This window comes from Podarcis erhardii (assembly GCF_964252035.2).
Source record: "Podarcis erhardii genome assembly, chromosome: 10".
Lineage (NCBI taxonomy): Eukaryota > Metazoa > Chordata > Lepidosauria > Squamata > Lacertidae > Podarcis > Podarcis erhardii.
The window spans coordinates 74,339,697-74,361,877 of record NC_138500.1 but is presented as its reverse complement, the minus strand read 5'-3'; the positions used below and the strand labels follow the sequence as shown (position 1 = coordinate 74,361,877).

Below are 22,181 nucleotides of genomic sequence, written 5' to 3'. Positions count from 1 at the left end.
GCTGAGAAACAGTCACTATCCCAAGGTTACCCAGTGAGCTTTACAGCTCCATGGGGATCTGAACAAGGGTCTCCCAGACCCTAATCTTGCACTCTAACCACTACATCACACTGGCTTGGGCCCTTATGTTCTTATTTAATTTCCTATCTCTGTTTGATTCCAGCAATCACACTTCAGATTCTTAAACTGCTCTGACCTCTCCCATGGCCTATTTGAGAGAAATGTGCTTTTAGAAGCCTGGCAATGGACTGGAGGCTCCCTGTATCACCTCAACAATTTAGCCAACCTTCTATGGAGGTATATTTGTTGTACCATTTGCAAACGTGCAAAAGGTTCTTTCAACATTTTAAGAATGGGCAGTAAAGGGGCAGATGAAGTTTAGTACAAGAACCAATATATGTGCATTGAAAAGTGTAAAGTCCTAAATTAGATGTGCTGTTTGTCTCTGAGTTAGGGCCAGAGCCATTACCGCCAAGGGTGTTTCAAACCACAGAGGAAGCTCACGGGATATGGGTGATTCCCACACAAACGTTGGTGGACTTGGGGAAGAATATGCACTAGATGCTGCTGCCCAGAGTCCCTGAAACAGGCACATCTGACCCTTCTTCAGGAAGGAAGGACAGGATACATATTAAATAAACAATTTCATCTCCCTGTCCCTCCAATAGTTTGAATCAATTATTTAGCTATTTAGTAATGACAGAACAAATTTCTAAAGCAATCCTGAGATGTACAGTCTTGAAGATTATGAGATACACTTTCTGCAAGTCAATTGTGCATCCATTGGGAATGTCAACTGTTATATTACTTGTACCTGTATTGCAGGTGTCCTTCATCAGCCTGCATCGGTCTTTTACTGAAGAAGCACTTCTTCCGAGGGCAGCTCCAATAGTCGCCCAGTCATTGCCGTGCTTTATCCGTAGCCTAAACGGAAAAAGTGTATTCAGCATGGTGTGCAAAGCATTTCAATTGTATATATTTATTGGTTTACGTCCTGCCCATCCTCTAGAGGAGCCCAGGGGGTGGGGGTCCCAACTATATACAAATATAACCCACTTAAAATAATTAAGAATCAGGGCGTTTCCGGGTGGGAGCTTATTCTGACTAATGGTTTGTTCAGTTCTGGGTTTTTGATGAGCATGCTGGTTGAACAGCACAACATAAAAAATAAAATCACATTCTTAAAACAAGCACAAATCTGTAGATCAAATTAATACATCAACATAGCCAGATCACGCCTCAAGGAATGGCTGGGTATAGGGGGCCTATTTAGCAACCCCATTTAAACAACCACCTCTACATCTCAAACTGTCTGTAATGATCAAATAATTGATTACTTCATATTTTATCTTTAACCTGCTTTGGAATTCTGTTCTCTGACAACACATACAGACATCAAATCATTCTAAAACCGATTTCCCTGAAATGCTGCACTCACAGCAGCCTAAGAACGACATAGAATAGTGCTTAAGGACATGTGAATCCCTGCACTCCACAGTGAGTTTACTCTGAAGCCTCACAGGACACCCTGTGAGGTCTAGAACCCAAAGCTTGCATTAAACTCCTTTTTTGGAGAAGGGAAGTTGAACATATTTTCAGCCAACCATCACTGTATTTATTGCATGTGAGCATACAGAATCTTACCCTTAGTTCTGTATTGTTGTATTTCACAACTGACTGCATCGCTGCATTTCATTTTGAAATGACTAGCTGGTCATATCCTTTGACTACTGCCTTGGAATCTGTAGCATTGAAAGGTTTTCCTCCCATTATATTTTGAATAAAGACCATTGCATCTGGTAATGCAGCCAAAGATAATAGGTACCAATTTCAAAGGATGTTAGGGTTCTTATCAGATATCATGGGGCCTCGATTACACAGGAAGGTGTTCACATGTCCTTAAGCCCTATTCTATGTCGTTCTTAGGCCACTGCTACTAACAAGGAATGGGGAAAGAAAGAGACACTGGAGATGTAGTGTGAAATCGCAGAGAGCGCCAAAAGCTGTGCAAGAGATCAATGAAGCACTTGCAGCTTAGTTATTTGCTCCACACAAATAAGAGAGCCTGCCCTGAAAGCTTAATGCAATTGCAAAAAGGACTTGGGAATGCTCACTTTGCATGCCCACTCCTGTTATTCCTTGCCTGTGTCTTCCCCTTCTGCAAACTACACTGTGGCTCCTCTTAAAAGAAGCTGGTGCTTGGCAAGTGGCAACCTAAGGAGCCTGAGTAAACTCATGGGCCTTTGGCTGCCAACTGCACACAACTTTAGGGAAAGAGAACTGAAGGTTCTTCCAGACTGTTCACAAAACACTGATTAATGCAAAATAAAACTTACTCCTTGAGCTTTTCAATTTCATCAGGAGTGTACCTGTGAAATATACAAACAGCACATTTAATTAACAGACACACATAGAATTTCCACCAATTTCTTGAATTCCCCTCATTAGGACTCAGCACAGCACACAATATGTAACATTATTCACAAAGGCAAATATAATTGCAACTTTCAGAATAAAGTAGAATTTCAAAGTGCAATATGCCATACTGGATTGTTACCAACACTAACCTGATGTTAAGGCACAGAAGAGAAAGCAATTTTTATAGTCTTTGACAAGGTTCTTAAGTTCTGTAGGATTCCCTACCCATAATGAGCAGACATACCAAATGGTCATTAATCTTGCCAATGTATTATTCAAAACTATAGTCACATGTGCCCAGTGTCATGATTAAAGATGAAAATCCATGTATGTGCTTAGATACAGCTTCTGAAGTGAGCAGAAAAATAATGTAACTATTGGTTACATTAAGGTAAAGGTAAAAGTACCCTTGACCGTTAGGTCCATTCGTGGAGGACTCTGGGGTTGCGGGGCTCATCTCGCTTTATTGGCTGAGGGAGCTGGCGTACAACTTCCAGGTCATGTGGCCAGCATGACATAAGCCACTTCTGGCGAACCAGAGCAGCGCACGGAAACGACCTTTACCTTCCCGCCGGAGGGGTACCTATTTATCTACTTGCAATTTGACGTGCTTTTGAACTGCTAGGTTGGCAGGAGCAGGGACTGAGCAACGGGAGCTCACCCCATTGCCGGGATTCAAACCACTGACCTTCTGATCAGCAAGCCCTAGGCTCTGTGGTTTAGACCACAATGCCACCCACTGTGTTGGTATAAACTACCAATTATTCATCTATTTGGGCATACGATAAAAAGCAGCACTGATAACCCTTATCTTGAGCCAAAAGGCCCGGGAGTTCCACACACGTCCCCACCATGCAGGTTGTACACATGAAGGGGTCCAGGAGCCAGTCTTGGACTCATGTACCCCTCCACTATAGAGAACCTCGTATCTGATCAAGAATCTGAGTGCAGTTTGTCCAACACACAGTGGATACACATACATATGGGTGTGAAGTCCTACACAGAATCATAGACTTGTAGAGTTGGAAGGGACCCCAATGGTCATCTAGTCCAACCCCCTGCAATGCAGCAATCTCAACACATGCTCCCCCACCCAATTTGAAACCATGATGGACCCGGCTCAGCTTTGCAAATATACTAGCAGTTTTATTGCTGCAGCAATGGCAATGTTGTATGACTTATTCCCATGGCTCTGCCACAAGCAGAGTTCAAGTATCATATGAGATTGTCAACTTACTAATGGTGAACATTAAGCAAGTGCTTAATTTGGAGAAATGTACTCCTCCGAGGCTTCATGGCTCAACATTGTTTTCCCCCACCTTGATTCTTCTGGCCCTACATAACATGGTGCTAGGACTTAAAAGGGCCCCCAGGCCATTCTTAACCCTTCTCATACCGTTTGGTCAAATGTTAGGAGGTTTCATACTTGCCAACGTGGTTTCGATCATCATACATGCGAAGTACTCGTCTATAAACAGCAAAGAGAGGCCGGTTCAGACCCCATGCAATGGTCCTGTAGAAATCTTTCCTTTCATCCTTTGACATCTCAAAGATGATTTCAGTGGCATCTTTTATTCCACGTGCCTAGTCACATCAAGATTTGGACGACAAATTTAAGTTTCCCAACATCTTACAATAGATCAAGACTGATACTTTGTTAACAAGCTCTGCAAAACTATGTATTGAATGTTGAAAATGTGACCAAATGACTTTTTATCATTAGCTATTCAAAAAAATTAAATATGACTATAAATGCCCAGTTTCTATTCAAAATTTGGAAAACAAGTTACAATGCATTTAAATTGATATGAAATTTGGGAAGACATGAACTTAAAAAAAAAAGTGATGCAGGAGATCCCAAGTGACTGGACTTGTTCTTTTTACGTTTTATAAACAAACGGACAGGACAGGAGAAAGGTTCTGTACCTGTGCTTCATGTTGGTTTTTGTTAACTTGCATATATATGGTCGTTTAAGGTTCTAAATGCCCATTTAATAAGATGCTCATATAACTAATATTATTTTTCAGTACCTGAGATCAGCAAAGTTAAATATATCAGACCAGTTTGCAAATCATGATAAGCCACAGTTAATGGCTTAACATGAACAAGGAGCACTTGTCTACAGTTATTAACCATGGCTTACTTTAAGGTGCAAACTAGTGAAAGCCTAAGAAAGAAGTCTGTCTAAACTGGTCGCTAAACTAAGAAAACAGTAAGTAAGGGAAGTTGTTTGCAATGACTATCCCTGGATGCAAGGCTTGGAAATATTACAATACAGTGGCACCTTGGGTTAAGAACTTAATTCGTTCTGGAGGTCTGTTCTTAACCTGAAGCACCACTATAGTTAATGGGGCCTCCCGCTGCTGCTGCACCGCTGCAGCACGATTTCTCTTCTCATCCTGAAGCAAAGTTCTTAACCTGAGGTACTATTTCTGGGTTAGCGGAGTCTGTAACCTGAAGCGTGTGTAACCCGAGGTACCATTGTATCCTATCTTAGGATCCACTGGTTTATTACAACCAATAACCCCTTGAACAAACAGAGGACTCTACAGTCACCCATTTATTTATTTAAGATATTTATATACTGCTTGTCAAATGAACCTCACAAAAGGGGTTTACATAAAAACTTTAAAACAAGCCTAAGTTAAAAATGGTAAAAAAGCAAAGAGCTACAAGGTACCAAAATGTTTTTTGAAAGCTACACCTTCCCATTCCTCAAGGCATGATGGTTCTTGGGTAGACAAAGCATCTTATCATGGTGAGACTGCAAATACTGATAAAGTGACACAAAGAAAACTGGCTGCATTCTATAAATTGTGGCAGATTGGAATAGAACGCTGTTTGGATTTCTGCAGAAAGTAATAAGAAAATGAAACAACGGAGGAATTTAAAAAGTTGCTTGGAAGAGAACTAAGGCTGCTTAGAGAGTAGAGGCTGCTTGTAATTCTCCCTCCACATGTTCCTTCTTCTCCTATGGCTGACGATGACCAGCAATTTATTACAATGTTATGCTAAAGCTTTAAAAAGCCTTTTTGAAAAACTTAAATTCTGAGGCATAGTAGGCCTACTAAAAATATTGTCTATCAAAATAATTGTACATTTCTCCCTAACGTGTACTTTCAAAGGACTGAAATTATTCAAAGGCTGTTTGAGGAAGCTGTTAAAATATTAACATTAATAGCTTGTATCAAGATCCTGCGCAAGTGAAAGGCCCCTTAGCCAATGGCACTTTCCCCCTTCGGCTACTGAAACCAGTAGGTTAACTGAATGCAACAAACCTTTAAATAGCGTTGTATATTGCTCATCAGAATGTCTATTTCTTCTTTCGACCACATTCCCTGCTTCCATTTATGACCTTAGAAAATGGAGAAGACACTATTTCACAAATTGCACATCACTGGAAGTACTCAGCATTAGGAAGAACAGCTAGGTAAGCCAGTGAAGAAATCAGGAAGCAAATTTCCATTACTAGCCAAAGGAAAAAAATGCTAAACAGGGCAATAAATTAAACAGCATAACCTTCCCATCCTTCTCCAAGCAGGTGCCCATGTGGAACAGCATTACATCTGTAGTCCTGATTCTAACAAACACTTATCAACAGGCTTATCACACACGCACACAACATCTTCAGAAAAATAAATCCTATATGTAGAGAAAATGGAAGCTTCTAACATCAATGGATTGTGCCTAATACTTGTAAAGAAGAAGCCTCCAACGTTGCCAAACAGCAGCAAAGGAGTAAAAAGGCTGAAACCAATGCAACAGAAGGTATAAAATTCCATTTGCTTACGCGAGTCAAATATAAATCAAATTTAGTATGTTTTCCCTGAATGATGATAACGAAGCATATGGCCATTCTGTATCAAAGCAATCCTACAAAAATTCTTGTGTTTTTGCCGTATATGATAAATGTTTGTGATGCCCAAGAGTACTTTAAATAAATAAATAAATTGTCTAGTAGCACCTTAGAGACCAACTAAGTTTGTTCTGGGTAGGCACACGTCAATTGATGTCACATCAAAACGCAACAGGCATAGAGATAAACAGGAGAATGTGAATTTACCTTTGTTTGTTAATGAATCCTTATCCTCTTTGGTTGTAAACCAGGCCTGACTAACTGCCGACACTTCTTCATTGCCTAGAGAAGAGATTTCATCCAGTTGTTCATTCTGGAGAATCTGGGGAAGGTAAAATAATAAAGGAGATCTCCAAATTAACATTTGCTCTCATGAAGTCCTTAAGAATCATGAATTAAGGATGATGCAGCCACCTCACAAGCACTTACATTCTGAATTATTTCACACTGAAATCCCCACAGATTATGTTGAATCAAACATGCAACCTTAAGCATTACATTTATTCTGCCTTGTATGGGGAACCCTTGGCCCTCCTGATATTGTCGGACAACCACTCTCATCATCCCCAAGATTTAGGCCACGCTGGTTAGAGAGGAAGGAGATGGAACATGAAGTCTTAGGGTGGGATTCACTTGATGTGTTTCACCCACGGGAGCCCTGGGGAAGGACTTCTGCTGGCCCAGCATGGCCCCCTGAAATCGAAGAGCCCCCAGAACAGTGCATGGGGGAAGGAGAGGGGCAACTCTTCCATCCGGAACAGTTTATAGTTTATCTTATTGCACACCACTTTAGTAGCAGCTGGCTGCTTAGAAACCTGCAACCAAATAACGAAGCAGTACCTGGATCTGAGTCACAGTCCCTTCGTTGACCTCATTGTCAGCTACCTCAGTGGTAGCTGTCATAGTCACCTCAAAGCTCTGGTCACTTTCTGAAACTTAAGAATATGCAAAATGTAAAATTAGCACAGCACCTGCATCTCATTTGCAATCTATGGCATACGTTGAGGCTGTAATCCTGCAAGTAAGTCTCACACTGAATATTGTGCGATGTATTTCTGAGTAAGCATGCTTCTGCTTTAAAAAAATCTTATGTAGCAAGATCCTAATATCCCACCAAGACCAGAGGGTCTAATTTTTTCCTCTCCTACATGCAGGGTGAGGTCCGTGCTCCCTAAATGATCTCCCACTGGGGTCATGCCTCCTTGCCAGCTGCTCCTCAAACTACAAGACACTCATTTAATATCCTTGTGCAGCTCACAGAAAGAAGTCCAACCACAGACCATTTGTCATCACGCATGGGCATCATCCTCTTGCCTTCTTGCCACTTCAATGCCCTATCTGAAACTAAACCACCCCTCACCTGCAGAAGCAAGGCCCATATTTCTACAAGTCCTTTTCTGAACTGGACTCCGGATTGCATTCCTTCAGCCTTCCATTAGCAGTGACTGACTTACTTGGAACGGCAACAACAGAAATGCATGGAGTCGTGTCATCAAGACTCTGGTCATCTTCAGATGATAAGCAAAGCCTTTTATGTGGAGGTTCGACACTGTCTTCAGAGTCTACTTCATCTGCCTCTAAACACACACACAGAAAAAATGCTGTGAATGAAACTTAAAAGGAAAGCTTGCTGAGCACTTTCCCACTGCTTAAATGCTTTTTGCAAGTACAGTACCTTCTATATCAGCAATTCCCAACCTGTGGCTTGAAAAATATTCATAGTTTGTTATATATAAAATCGCTTGAGTAACTATGCTTTTAGAATAAATGTTTAAAGCTTCTGGAGCAGGTATCCTGCTGTTAGATGGTATTCTTACATACCTATGAACACAACTGTAAATAACTTTGTAAGTACTATAAATATTTCAATAAATTCCACATTAATAGAGGCATCAAGTACGGTATGTCTGCTTGGATGTCTCAAACAATGCTTCTAAAACAGGCACAGACCTGCAATTAAAATGCATAAAACCAATGGCTGCTAAACACGGAAGACCAAAATTCATGTGACAATAAATGGATGGATCACCAAAGCAAATGAATTTGAGCTAGTGGGTCTCCATACTCAAAAAAGATGACAGCCACTGTTCTATATAGCAATGTGACCGAGACTCCTGTGGACAATACTTTAATCAACACTGTACACATCATTAAAATAATTATTTACAAATTTTAAACTCTGAATGAAAAGGGTATACCACTTAGCTGTTCTAAAGAAATAAGGAACAGTTTCTTCTCACTCCCCCGTGTACTGGTTTGTGTAACTCCAATGGATGTTACACATCACACTATGCACATTAGGTAAGTGAAACAATGAGTTGATATTTAAAAGAAACCCAAGTGGAAGCTTTGTTGAAAAGGCCATGCTATACAGTGGTACCTCAGCTTTCGAACAGCTTAGTTCCTGAACAACTTGGAACTCGAATGCTGCTAAAGTCAGTGTTCCGGTTTGTGAACTTTGCTTCAGAAGCTGAATGTGCTCCTGAGCTTCTGTTTTCACTGTTGCGCTGCTAATTTGCGCCCCCACCCCCCGCATTGTAATCAAAGCCTTCCATTTCCTATTGCAGTGTTCTGAGGTGATATTTGGAGCTTATATTTGGTGTTTTTGTTTTTGCTATTTTTTGCGTTTTTGTGTGGCTTTTGCGTTTTTGTGACTGATTCTTCGTTTTATGATTGATTGATTGATTGATTGATTGACTGTGTGACTGCGGAAATGGATAAAAGCCCCCCCCCCCAAACAATGACTATTATCAGTGCTGGCTTGAAATTAATTTTAATTTTTTTTTATCAATACTGTCTTATTTATTGTACAGACAGTACATTGAATATTGCTTTCATTTTATGCACCAATGGTCTCATTAGATAGTAAAATTCATGTTAAATTTCTGTTATAGGGGTTGTTTTTAAAGGTCTGGAATGGATTCATCAGTTTTGCATTACTTTCTATGGGAAAGCACGCCTTGGTTTTGGAACAGACTTCTGGAACGGATTAAGTTTGAGAACCAAGGTACCAATGTATAGTGAAGAGTTTATCAGACTGAAAAGCTTGTGCAGAAATCTATATACATTTGGGTAATTTCCACAATACTTTGTTCATGAAACCCTTTGTATGCTAACTTCTTATCTAAGAAATCCAAGACCGATTCTAGCATAAATCCCCAGTTGAGGGGGTCATGTGCCAGGCATTGCTCTGCACCTTCTGAGAACACAACATACAAAACCCAGAAGCTGTACATTGCAAGGGTGCTTTCTTAGCAGACGGCAAGCTGTCTCTGAAGGAAGGACGGTAGCTCAGTGGAGCACACATGGTCCAAATGCGAATCCCTGACATCTACAGCTTTAAAGGATCAGGTGATGGAAAAGATCTCTGCACAGACTCTGGAGTCACTGCCAGTCAGAGAAGCCAAAACTTGGATAGACGAAGAAACAGTCTGACCTGGTATAAGGCAGCTTCCTAAAGGGAACCAGGGCTGATCTTTGCATCTAGAAGCTGCTGAAAAGCTTCCAGGGAACCCTCAGCAGTTTGAAAACCACTGTTCTAGAGCAAAAATCCCACAGGAAAATCTGCTCTACCTAAACTGCAGCACACAAATATCCAAAGGAAATATTAAACAGATCCCATCCTACTTTGTTTGTTGGTTAACTATAATTTGAAATAATATGGAGAAAGCATACAGTCAAATAACAGTTGTCTATACCATCCTGAGGGCAGTGAAGAATAAGGTTTCCTTCAGTGTCTTGGGTCAAAGTCACAGAATTCACGGTTTCTACTGTCACTGTGTCAGATTCTTCTTTAACTGTGCTCATACTCAAATCTGAATGAGAACAGATCACAGATTAGTAATGTTTAAATGACCACACCTGTTTTGAGTCTGTAAACTGTCTATTATCCCAGAATCAACATGATCTCATGTGCTGCTTAAATCCTGGGTACAGAAAACATGCCTGCCAGGTAGAACCACCACATTATAGCCAAGGGACAGACCTGGCTAAGAGAGCCACAACCACTACCATTGTGGTGGAGGACAACAAACTCCAAGCACGCATCCAGTAGCCTATCACAGCATTGGGCACATGGAACTCGTAGCTGGAAACACTCGTCATGTCTGGGTATGGCACAGAGATACGCCATGCTTACTCTCAATGCAGACCTAACTATGTCTGTGTAGAAGTATTCCCAGGTAAGTGGGGTTAGGATTGCAGCCCAAACCTCTAAAGGTCTTAACCACACAAAAGAGGAAGGAAAGGAAATGAGGCACAACAGAGAAAGAAACTCAGGACAAAGTACAAAGAGGCACATTTCTGGCCTAAAAAAGGAGGGCCCCCCCACTGCACAGTCTGATTAGGTGAAGTCTCTTCTTATTTGCCATGGGCAACCAGGTGAGCAGCAGTGCTTAAACCTTGGAATGCTGAGTAGCACTTTCATGAACCATAAAAAACTACATCATACAGAATAGAAAGCAGGGTAGCTGTGTTCTCAAAACTCCTTTAGGAGTCCCACCCCAAGTCACACTTAGTTTTCTCCCAGGAACCAAGAGCTGCTGAATAGAGGGTACTTCAATATTGCAAATACATCTGACCACAAGTCTCATTTGGAATGGGATTGAACACTAGTTAGTGCAACAGGACTGCTTGAGGTTCCCCGATTATATAATTGCAGAACACGAGAGATATGTTGCTGTCCCGGCAGCACACCTCTATTTCCTCGTATCCAGAAATGCAAGAAGGGCCTTTACTCTTGCCAGAAGTTTGGCTCTGCCCTCGCCGGTTCTGGAAGGATCTTGTGGGAAAGTCCCGTATGCTCAGAGACTGTGCCTGCCCATTAGGGGAAATAGGAAGCCCTGAACACTTATTTTTTAGATGTCCTTTTTACCATGAGGCACGTAGAGATACCATCGACCCCCATCTAGTGAGGCTTGCTGACCTTCCGGACAAGCCTAAACTAATTTTTCTCCTCTTAGGCAAAGATCAAAAAATGACCCAGATGGTCACCAGATTCTGCGCACAGATTTGTAGGCGTAGAACACCCCCTGGAACAAATAGATCGCTAGGAAAACTGCCAAAGCTGGCCTCCAGGGCATCCCAGAGGCAATCTGCATGTTAGTTTAACCTTAGGTCTTTTTGAGTTCATTCAACTATTTTAATTTTAATCTATAAGCTCTTATTGTATATTGTTTTAAATGTCTATTTCATTCTTGTGAAAGCAGTCTCAGTTGTGCTTCTTGAAGCAAGGGGACCTTGTGGGCTCTGCAAGATCTCTGTCCTTCACGACGTAGTGTGTTACCAACTGTTTCGATGGTGACTATGGTCCCAGCTGCCCGGAGAACATTGACAATTTCCCCCCATATAGTTCTGGGCTGTTTCATCACTGCTTTCCTGATCATTGCAATTCCACAAGATGAGGTCTTGCATGGAGCCCCAGACCGAGGGAAGTTGACAGTTATTTTGTGTTTCTTCCATTTGTGAATTATTGCACCAACTGTTGTCACCTTCTCACCAAGCTGCTTGGCAATAGTCTTGTATCCCAGTCCAGCCTTGTGCAGGTCTACAATCTTGTCCCTGACATCCTTGGACAGCTCTTTGGTCTTGGTCATGGTGGCCACTTTGGAATCTGCAGGACTGGTTGCTTCTGTCGACAGGTGTCTTTTGTACAGGTACTGTAACAAGCTGGGATTACAGGCAAGACCTCTCCCTTACAGCAGGTGCTTCTAATCTCATACAGTGAAGATACCAGGTAGTCTGACATCTGGCTGGTTGATAGGGGATCAAATACTTATTTCACTCATTATAATGCACATCAATCTCTGACTTTTGTCTTCTGGGTTTCTGGGGGTCTTCCTGTTGTTATTCTGTCTCTCACAGCTACAATAAACCTACCATTGAAATTATGGACTGGTCATTTCTTCATCAGAGGGCAAACAGGCAAATTTAGCAGGGGATCAAATACTCCCCCCCCATAGTACTATTTACGGTTCTTTTTGAGTAACTATTCTGTCACAGGTTATATAATGAGTGTCATTCATGTTTCACAAAATGCCACCCAGGGCTGACTCAGCAGCTGTCTGCAGAACCAGGATTCCACCATGCTGGAAGCAGGTGAGTTCAAGATCTTAAGTGTTTCTCCCTGCATGAACGGAGGCTCTGATCTGGAATTCTCTGCAATATCGCAGGTTCTGGAGCTCACTAAACTTGTACAGGGATTCTTGCTTCTGTAGCAGGAATATTTTGACTTGTGCCTACTGTAATCATAGTTTTATTTATTTACTGTCAGGGCTTTTGCCAAAGCATGCAAAAGTATCCAGAATTTTAGGACAGCATAAACTAAAACTCTGTGAGAACTTTCAGTTATTCCCCCCCCCCATTCATAGTATTTTTAGAATCACAATGCTCACTTTTACAGGAGTGCATTTTTCACTGAATTTGACTTTTAAAAATCCCATGTGCAAAGCAATATAAAAAAATGGAGGATAAAAGTTTCATAATAGAACCTTTTTATAGGGAGAATGAATTCCTTTAAAATATGGATAATGGGCACGAGAGATTACAATGAGAAAGTAGTAACAAAGGCTTTTGAATGCACAGGTGTATTTGGGCAGAGTGTATTCTTATAGGGTGGCAGAGGATGGTTGTGGGTAACACATGTATAAATATAGTGCACTAGTGGGGACAGAATATTAGTTTGAATAATGAGGTCCCCTTGACATCATGGTCCTTTATTTTTCCAAAATGAATGAAGAATTAAAACAGAGGTTCCCCCAGCCTTTAAGGGAGCAGTTTCTTATTCAGCGGTGCCCTTCGCCATAGCTAAAGCATTTAGGATCAACAATTCATGATCCCCTGCCTTAGGTATTCAACCGCATAATGCTTCAACTATGCAGCCATCACCATCATTGATAGCCTTATTCATTAATAATTTTGATAGCCTTATTCATTAATAATTATCTACGTTTATCTGCATTAGTCCTATTCAGCAAAGGTCCTTTCCAAAGTTAACTGGCAGTGTCCATTGCACTTTTCATTCATTTCTTCCTTAATTATCTCTTGAACATCAATGCCTGCTTCTATTAAGGACTTGCCTCCACTTTTTTATAGTGGAACAGTTTTATTTTGCTATAAGATATAAAAAGAAATGCAATGAGCTAATAATTAAGTCTAAGGTGATCATGCAAATGGCAGAGCCCATGAATGCTAATATCACAGTAAATGTCTTCAAAATGCAATGAAGCTCTTTGCCATTTGGGCTAATTGAAGACTTTACAAGTTCTGCAAGAAGTGGTTACGTTTTGTGTGACACTTTTTGAGGAAACAGAAACAAATTGAAGGGATTCATCCTGGAAGGGGGCATACAAAGATGCTGAGGGTTTATCTTTCTGAAGCACTAAGTGTGACCACAATAATACAATACAGCATGTAAGATTCTGTGTAGAAGAGAAGATTTTTAGAAACGTTATTTATTCATTCATCAGTAGGTGAATGCAGAACAAGGCCGGCCGCTTCCCTCAGCATGCCGAATGGTCAGGGACGGTGGAAGCTTCAATCCATCAATATTTGGAGGGCACCATATTAACTACTTCTGCTCCAGGGTGCAAAGCCAGTGACATGCTGTGCATTTTGGGTTGAGGTAACAGAAACAATTGATTTCAGGGTGTTGTATGTGAAGATCTCACTATTTACTTATTTTACATTACAATGTCTGTGTCACTTTTCAACCAGAGATGGACCTCTTACAAAATATAAATACAGTACAGACAAAACAGCATACCAATAAAAACCTAAGAGCCCTGTCTGAATCAGACCAAATGCCTAGCTAGGCCAGCATCCTGCTATCACATGCTTAAGGGAAGCCTGCAAGGAGGACCCAAGTGTGATAGCCCTGTATGGCCCATCTCCCAAAGGAGGGAACTCCAAAGACAGGGCACCACCAGCAAAGGACCGGTGGGCATTACCAGCATACCCACCAACATAGCTCAGGAAGAGACAGGATGCCAGGCAGAATCCCTCCTCATGGCCAACAACAATGCTAATGGGTGAGCAGAATCATATAGAAGCAAGGAAGCCTGGGCCCAAATAATTTAGGGCTTTAAAGATGGTAATGAACACCTTGAGCTGGGTTCAGAAATGGATCACGAGTCAGTGCAGATTGAACACAACTGAAATAAGTGCTCTGAATAATGACCACCCCCCAGTAACCTGGCAGCAGTGTTCAGCATTAGCTGCAGTCTGAGAGCTCTTCAAAAGTAGCCTTTATACACAGTCCAGATGTGACCACAGCATGTGCAACAGTGGCTTGACCCACTGGCAAAGGCTGGTCCAGTTGCACTCCCCAACTGCCTGGTCCTTCGGAGGGAATGAAACCCCCACCCATAAGCATCAGGCAATTTGAAAACTGGACCTAGAGTAGATCATCCTCTAGGGTGCCACAGGACTTTGCTGTTATGGGCAAGGCACACAAAACTGAGATGGAAAGATACCATTAGTTTTGAAAACCAGCCTGACCCTAGGGAGGGAGGAATGGAATGCTGGAGCATTAATATTTTCTGTAGGATGGGGTGCAGCTTGTGAGAAAAGTTGTTAATGGAGTGGGGGGAGGTGTTGCACTACATTCTGACAGCATTATGCAATACTTCAGGGGTGCAAAAGAAGAGGGCCGGGGGTGGGGGAATAAACTGGCAGCGCTACATTCTTTTGCTGTTCCAAGTTCTGTAGAGAACAGGAGGTGCCAGAACAACTGGAGACAGTGTGAGTTTTGAAGCCGTGCAATGTTACATAATATGGAAATGCAGTGCATGTGTGTAGGGGTGCAACAGGAGAAAGGAGTAAAGAATAATTAGCAGGATGATGTTCTGGCTACTTATGGGATAACAACCTTTTCTCCAAGCTCCTTTCACAGGGCAACGTAAGTTATCACTGTTTGTTATTATTATTTATATGGCGGGTGTTTTGGGTTTTGTTTTATAAATGAGATGATAGAGGATATATTGATGTATTGTATGATCACCCCCCCCTTCTTTATGGTATTGTTATAAGTTTGTGAAGGGGGGGAAAGACTCCCCAAAATTTTTGGAACCAGGAAAGTTAGAATTCAAACAAGTCCCATGAATCTTCAGATACAGCAGGGATTCAATGGCTGACCATGGCAGCCATTAAGAAAATAAAGGCCGGGATATGCGCCCTTAGCAGACTCTGTACCAAGTAGCAGAGCAGTGCCCCCCCCCCCAGCTCCGTTAGTTAAGAGCTGTTTTTAGGATTGCAGTTTCCTTGATGTGAGCTTAAGAAAAAGGTGTCAGTCTGCAGGCAGTGAGCTGGGGTAGAGGGCTATGGCTGATTTCTGTAGACTGTATGTCCAATGTTGTGTGGACTCAATGTCCAAATAAGAAGACTGTAGCCATGGGAGAAGCAAGAACTCTTTGAGAGCGTAATGCTGTAGGCCCCCGTCGTAGGCTCAGGCTGTATATATGTGTAAACCATCTATCAAATAAACACCACAGTCCCCTCACTGGCCTCAATGTCCAAAGAAGAACCTTGGGTAAGCACCCCTGGACCTCCTGGAACCTCACAACCCTCAGAGATGGAGGCGGCGTGTAACATGGGTGTCAGAAGTGGGAACCTTCCTGTTACTTTTCTATAGGAGAGCTGGGTCAAATGTGTGCATTTCTCGGAGGGTGTAGTCTGCGGGGCACCTGGCTCTCCATCTAATTTAGCATGTTAAAATGCAAGTCAGGTGCCAGCCTGGTGCCTTTTGGGCTGGCAGGCTCAGGTGGTAGATACTGTGTAAATAAGCCATTTATCCTAAGGACCCCGTGGTCTCCAATGTGGCCACCGAGTCTGCCGGAGCTTGGGGTGGCGCGGGAGTGTGGGGATGCCTGAGCACCTCGGGCCCCGGAGGAGCTTGTCCGAGGCTGGGGCGGGAGCCGTGGGCAGCGCAAGCCCGCCTGGCCCGAGGGGGAGACCCGCGACACGGAGCCCCCCCCCGGGGGGGGAGGAGACGCCGGCAGGACTGCCGCTGCCCCAAGGCCTGGGGTCGCTCGCAGCGCTGCTCAAGGGCGGAAGGAGAAGCCCAGGGAGCCCGGCGGGGGCCCCCAGGAGAGGACGGAGGCGCTTCCCGGACGCCCCCCCCCCGAGACCTCCCTCCCTCCCGCCCCTCCGAGGCGCCGCTTTTCGGGCGCAGCCAAGGCCCCTCCCCCCCCCGCGCACCCCAACCGCCGCCTCCGCCGGAGGGCCATGGCCGCCGCCGCCGCCGCCGCCTCCGCTGGGCGCCCGCCCGGCCTGATCCCCGGCCGCCTCTCCGCCCGCCCGCCCGCCCGCCTCGCGCCTCGCTTACTTCCTGTTTTGGGTCCGGGCACTTGAGAAACCAGGATGGAGGCGCCCAAGTACCAGGATGGAGGGAGAGAGAGCGCGAGTCCGCCCGCCCGCCCGCCCGCCCGCCCGCCTCGAGCGGAGGCAGAAGGAGAAGCGGGGGAGGGGCCAGGTCGCGGGGGGGGGGGAGGAAGCCGCCCGACAAGTCCCGCCCACGGCTTCCGGCGCCACAAAAGTCGCCGAGCGGGGTCGGGAGAGGCGCGACGGGAAGCGCGCGAAATAGGTCCCGCGTGGCGCGCCTCCTCTCCGCCCGCCTCCGCCTCCGCCCCATTGGCGGCCTCGTCGCCTCCGCGCCCGTCGCTCTTCTCCCGTGGGGGAGGGGAAAGAGGTGCCGCTTCGCCCCTCGCCAAATGGCGCCTCCGCCGCCTCCGCTCTTCCCTCAGCGAAGCACAATAGCAGCGGGGAATGGGCAGTGGGAGAGGAGAAGCGGGGAGTGGGCCTCCCCCGGGATGGGAGGAGGAGGCGACGCGGGGATATAATAATATTGTACTGTGTTTTCTGCTGGGGCCGCAGGAGGGGAGGGCGGCGGCGGAGAAGAAGCAGCAGCCTCTCCAGGGAGTTATGACGGATATACTGTATAGCAAGTTCTCATATATATAAAAAATCAAGCGTCGTTCTCAAAGCGATTTTAGCGTTTCTGTGAATGAGTATGAAATCATAGAACGTGACCAGACTTGACAGAGAATATCCCAAGTTTCCCTCGACCTCAGAACAAAACTCCCAAGGGAAAGGCGGCAGAGAGTTTCCTTCCCTCTAAAGGAGAATCTACCGCAACAGCCTCTCTCTCTCTTTTCCTTCTAAAATGCAATATATATAAAGTGTTGCAGCATCTTAAGGCTGCCACATTGAACACAACGGGACCACGCACAGGAATCTGCAAACATTTCCCAGAATGGCAGACTTGGAAGGGACCCCCGAGGGTCATCTAGTCCAACCCTCTGCAATGCCCAGCTACAAAAACACCTGAGATTAAGAGGCTCCTGCTGTACCGACAGTTATATGAGCTGCTTGCCACTGTTCTTTTAGGAATGGTGGGAATGTGCTGCTGTGGAGGCAGATGGTTTGATATTGTTACACTCCTAATCCCACCTTTCCTCCCAGGAGCTTCTCCCCTTCTCCATTTGCCTCAGCCCTTCTGGGATAGGTGAGGCTGAGAGATGGCAACTGGCCCAAGGTCCCCCCCCCATGGTCTTCATCACTAGGTGTGGATTCAAATCCTGGCTTTCCAGGTTTTAGTCCAAATGGTCCAGCCTGTTTCCCTTGCTGGCTGCCCAGGAGTCTCCATGTGTGCTCTTTTGGGTGGCCATTGATGTGCAGAGCAGCTCCATCCTCTTCCACATCCAGTGCCATTGAAGACAAAGACAAAAAGATGCAGAAGCCATGATGGTGTCCTTCCACTCTGGCCACAAATATTCCCACAGCATCTCATAAAGATCAATGGTAAAACAGTTCTTAGTTTCAGACTTACAGTCTAATAACACAAAACAAAACAAAAGGGGAGAAAATAAACTTCCGAGCTACAGTGCTGTTTTGAAGAAGACTTCTGCCATGGGCATGATTGACTGTGGATCAGCCATGTTTTATTCACATACTTTTTGGAGAACATTTGCACACTGCAAAAAATACATCTTCCAATGTTTTTCTTCTTGTGATTTTTACACAATGGCCATTGTAGGTAGACATAAACTCTTGATGAATGGGGCCTCCTAGGAGGGGTGCCTCGTCATAAGGTTGTCTTGACTGGATAACGTTCCCTGAGCTAAATTAAGGCATTTCCTCCACAAGTCTATAATTTGACAATATTAACATAGGCGTGAGCTATATATGCAAAACGCTTGAGGCATGCATTTATGTTGGTATCCATTTGTCTTGGGAGACCATGGAGTGCGCCTCTGGAGGTGAAGTCAAACTGCTGGAGCATCACAGCACCGGCTGTGGCTGCAGAACCCACCCCATGCACCATCCCTTCAGACCAGGCTTCCTCAACCTCGGCCCTCCAGATGTTCTTTGGCCTACAACTCCCATGATCCCTAGCTAGCAGGACCAGTGGTCAGGGATGATGGAAATTGTAGTCTCAAAACATCTGGAGGGCCAAGGTTGAGGAAGCCTGCTTTAGACTGAGAATAACTAGCTGCTAACAGTGAAAGGGGAGGTGCTCTGCTGGAGCCGATAGAGCCCAGGCACCTCATTCAAAACACAGGAGAAGAGTCGTCAAGGAGAATAGCCTCTACGTTCCTTGTTTCATGTGTTACGCCACGTAATGGACAAGTTCACCTCACTGTCCACCAGGCAGCCTCACTGGGGTTCTGCTTCCCTTTTTCTGGCAGGGTTTGGTTTGCAGCTTGGACTGCCTGGCTTCCTTCACCTCCAAGGCACTTCACCTGAGGGTGGCTGCTCCTCTAACGTGTGGGGATGGGCAGATTCCTCTTTCTCTAGGGCTCTTTGGCCTCTCTCCTGAAGGACCCTGTGTGGGCTGTGCCTACCTCTATGGGGATTTAAAGGAGAAAAGCAGAGGATCATATGTTCCTATGTAGCGTTTTACCTTTTTTTTTTTTTTACTGCATTCCAACTCTGCCCCCCCTTCGAGGAGCGGTGTTAAAATGTGACACCAGAGGGCAGAGCAGAGCAACCAGCAGCACGGAAAGAAACAGAAGTTTGGGAAATGATATGATGAGGTATTACTTACATTTCGCCAAAAAAATCAAGGTTAAAAAAAACGTTTTAGTTAACAAATATGCCTTGTGACATTTTAGAATGACATATCTAATATTGTTCTAATGGGGGCAAATAGCGTTAAACAGGTCAGTGTAGATCCAACTTGTGTTATGAGCAATTTCTAAAGCATAAAAAAGATCCAGTATGACAAAGATACCCTTGAATTCTCCAGTGACCATTGGGATTGTTCAGCAGTTGCTGGGTGAACAATTAAAAGAGATCAGATCAATGTATGATGAATCAGAGAGAGATGAAATGGAAAATTGAGATGGAGAATATCTAGAGACCTCAGACCAGGTTGATGAAGAGCTGACAGGATTGGATGATGGAAAAGTAAAATGGGACAGGACAGATGCTATAATGGAAATGCCCTCTATTCAAGGGTTTGGATGAGAAGAGGATGGCATCATGAATGGAGAGATGGAGAACTTTTTGGATTTTTCATTGATGGAGTTGAGAGGAAAAATCCAGTCCTGGCCATTCTCCAGCTCTAACAGAGAGAGTATTCTGCAAGCAATTTGGAGTAAATTTGGAGAATGATGTTATTTATGGTGCTGTCTCTTGAAAAAGACTGAGAAAAAGAAAATGGAAGGTTATAGGGGATGATATCAAGACTCCATCGTAAATATAACAGAAAACATCAGGAAATGGATTCTGACTATGCAGAACTGGGCATGAACTCAAGGATATACAATAAGGGTAAAAAACAACAACATGGAATATTACTTCAACATGTGACCACAGTAGAGAAATTTTTAGTATGAGAATGGATGGAAGAACATACTATTATCCAATGCAGAGGAATGGTGATGGGAATTAATAGAAGTATAGCTAATTATTATTAATAATAACAATTTGGAATTCCCTCGGAGTTTCGTGGGAAGAAGAAATAAATGATGTGGTGACGCTTTGAATAAAAAGAAATGTGGTTAAACAGAAAGTGGAGATGATGGGTACCAACATGGACTGGATGGTTTAAACAGTCCTTTTCTAATGTAACCAGCAGACAAAGAATCAGAAATATTTTAAAATCTTTGGTGTTTCTTATTTCTGTGTTCTCCCTCCCCTTCTTTTTTTCCTTTTCTTTCTCTTTCCTTTCCTTTTTTCTTTCTCTCTTTCCTCTCTCTTTTGTCTTTTTGATTGTATTTATTCTATCCATTATTTTACTGTATTGTGAAAACTTTAATAAAAATCAATTTGGATGAAAAAAATGGGGGGGATGAAAAATTGTAGGGATGGTTTTATGTCCTAATTTCATGTGATGAAATTTGTGTTGGTATGCTGGCATACAGTTCTTTCCTGCTGTTTCAAAGTTCTTAGCTTGCTTCTGAAACACAGGTAAAATAAACATGCTAAATTGGATAAGAATTTAAAAGTATTCTTTTAGCCCATTTTGATGCCAGGCACCTCTAGTGCTCCTTATGGTTTCGTGGCCACTTGGCATTTCCCTCTTGGTTCTGAAAAGAAGACACCTGTGTCATGGTTGGGAAGGTTGGACTGCAGTTTCCCTCAAAGACAACCCTGCGGTCCTTCAGCACAGGCTGCTCTGTGATGTTTCATTCAGGGAGCTCCAGGACACCTCGTGCTGTAGAGGACCAATTGTTGGCATCCATCTGTCCCAAGAGACAATGGAGTGTGCCTCTGGGGTGAAGTCAATCTGCTGCATTAGCAGAACCAAAGTGGCCTCCCTGGGGGGCAAGTGTGGGCTGTGTGTCTGGAGGTGCTGAGCTGCCCAGAGGACAAGACTCCCCTCTTGGCCTTGCTAAGGTAACCCAAAGGAAAGCAGAGCAAGACATTTAGCACCAACTTTGCTGCAGGAGTTGCCAGAAAGAGACGTACAAGGCGCCATCTAATCATATTGGGGACTCCACTCTGGATTTGTGTAGGGTTTACTCCTGAGCCTTTTCTTCTCCCAAAGATATCCTGCAAGGCAGTGGAGCTTTAGAATCAGAGTTTTCCTTCTCCTAGATGGGCTCCCTTCCTGGGTAGATGAGCCCCACCGGCCTTCTTGACTGTTGGACCTACTACTGTCGTACCTCGGAAGTTGAACAGAATCCGTTCCAGAAGTCCATTCGACTTCCAAAACGTCTGGAAACCAAAGCACAGCTTCTAATTGGCTGCAGGAAGCTCCTGCAGCCAATCGTAAGCCCTGTAAGCCCTGTGAGACATTCAGGTTCCAAAGAACATTCGCAAACCAGACCTCTCACTTCTGGGTTTGTGGCGCTTGGGAGCCAAAATGTCCGAGTACCAAGGCGTTTGGGATCCAAGGTACAACTGTATTGATCTTGTCTGCTCAATCCACTGGAGCCTGTCTTCGCATGCAGGGGAAGCCCTTAACTCACCCATCAGGTACCCTCACCTGGCTTAGCCAGCCAGTCAGAGCCGTTTCCCAGGGTGTGGCTGCCGTTGCATGCTGACAGCTTCTAGGAGACACAGGTGAGAGCTGAGTGCAGGATGGGGACCAAAGATGGACACAGTACCCCAAAAGGAGCATGATGTGGGTGTCCTCCACCTGAGGTACCACCCCTGCCCAAACACCCCCGATAACCAATTGGTAAGAAAACCATTATACTGAAAAGTTCATGAGTCAGTCACATAAATATGAAAATACATGACTGTAACTTGCTGTTTATTAACTGGATTTGGAATCCACTTTTGAACATTTTCATGACATGGTATAAAAACTTTGGAGCTTTTCCTTCCACTTCTGAAGTTTCCCAGCAATGATCAATGAGGTGACTAAGTATCACAGTCCTGGCACTTTCAATAACTGACTAAGTCCACCGTCAGTCCCCTACCTGGTCACTGAGTAAGCTGCCACTCCCTGTGTACACA

General features: G+C 44.1%; 1 protein-coding gene across 3 annotated transcripts in view; it reads right to left on the bottom strand.

Annotated features, from left to right (window-relative positions):
* Positions 1-16,725, bottom strand: part of DMTF1 (cyclin D binding myb like transcription factor 1) — a 28,494-nt gene extending 11,769 nt beyond the window's left edge. The window contains exons 1-9 of one of the 3 annotated variants that reach the window (XM_081879136.1): positions 16,597-16,725; positions 9,974-10,090; positions 7,730-7,852; positions 7,116-7,210; positions 6,483-6,597; positions 5,698-5,774; positions 3,845-4,002; positions 2,337-2,369; positions 815-924 (exon numbers count right to left, since the gene is read on the bottom strand). In XM_081879136.1, the coding sequence (XP_081735262.1) occupies positions 815-924; positions 2,337-2,369; positions 3,845-4,002; positions 5,698-5,774; positions 6,483-6,597; positions 7,116-7,210; positions 7,730-7,852; positions 9,974-10,082 (820 nt within the window). In that variant the 5' untranslated portion in view covers positions 10,083-10,090; positions 16,597-16,725. Of the gene's footprint in view, positions 1-814; positions 925-2,336; positions 2,370-3,844; positions 4,003-5,697; positions 5,775-6,482; positions 6,598-7,115; positions 7,211-7,729; positions 7,853-9,950; positions 10,091-16,596 lie in introns of all 3 variants that reach the window. The other 2 variants (XM_081879137.1, XM_081879138.1) reach the window with 2 other exon arrangements.
* Between the last annotated feature and the right edge of the window lie 5,456 nt (positions 16,726-22,181).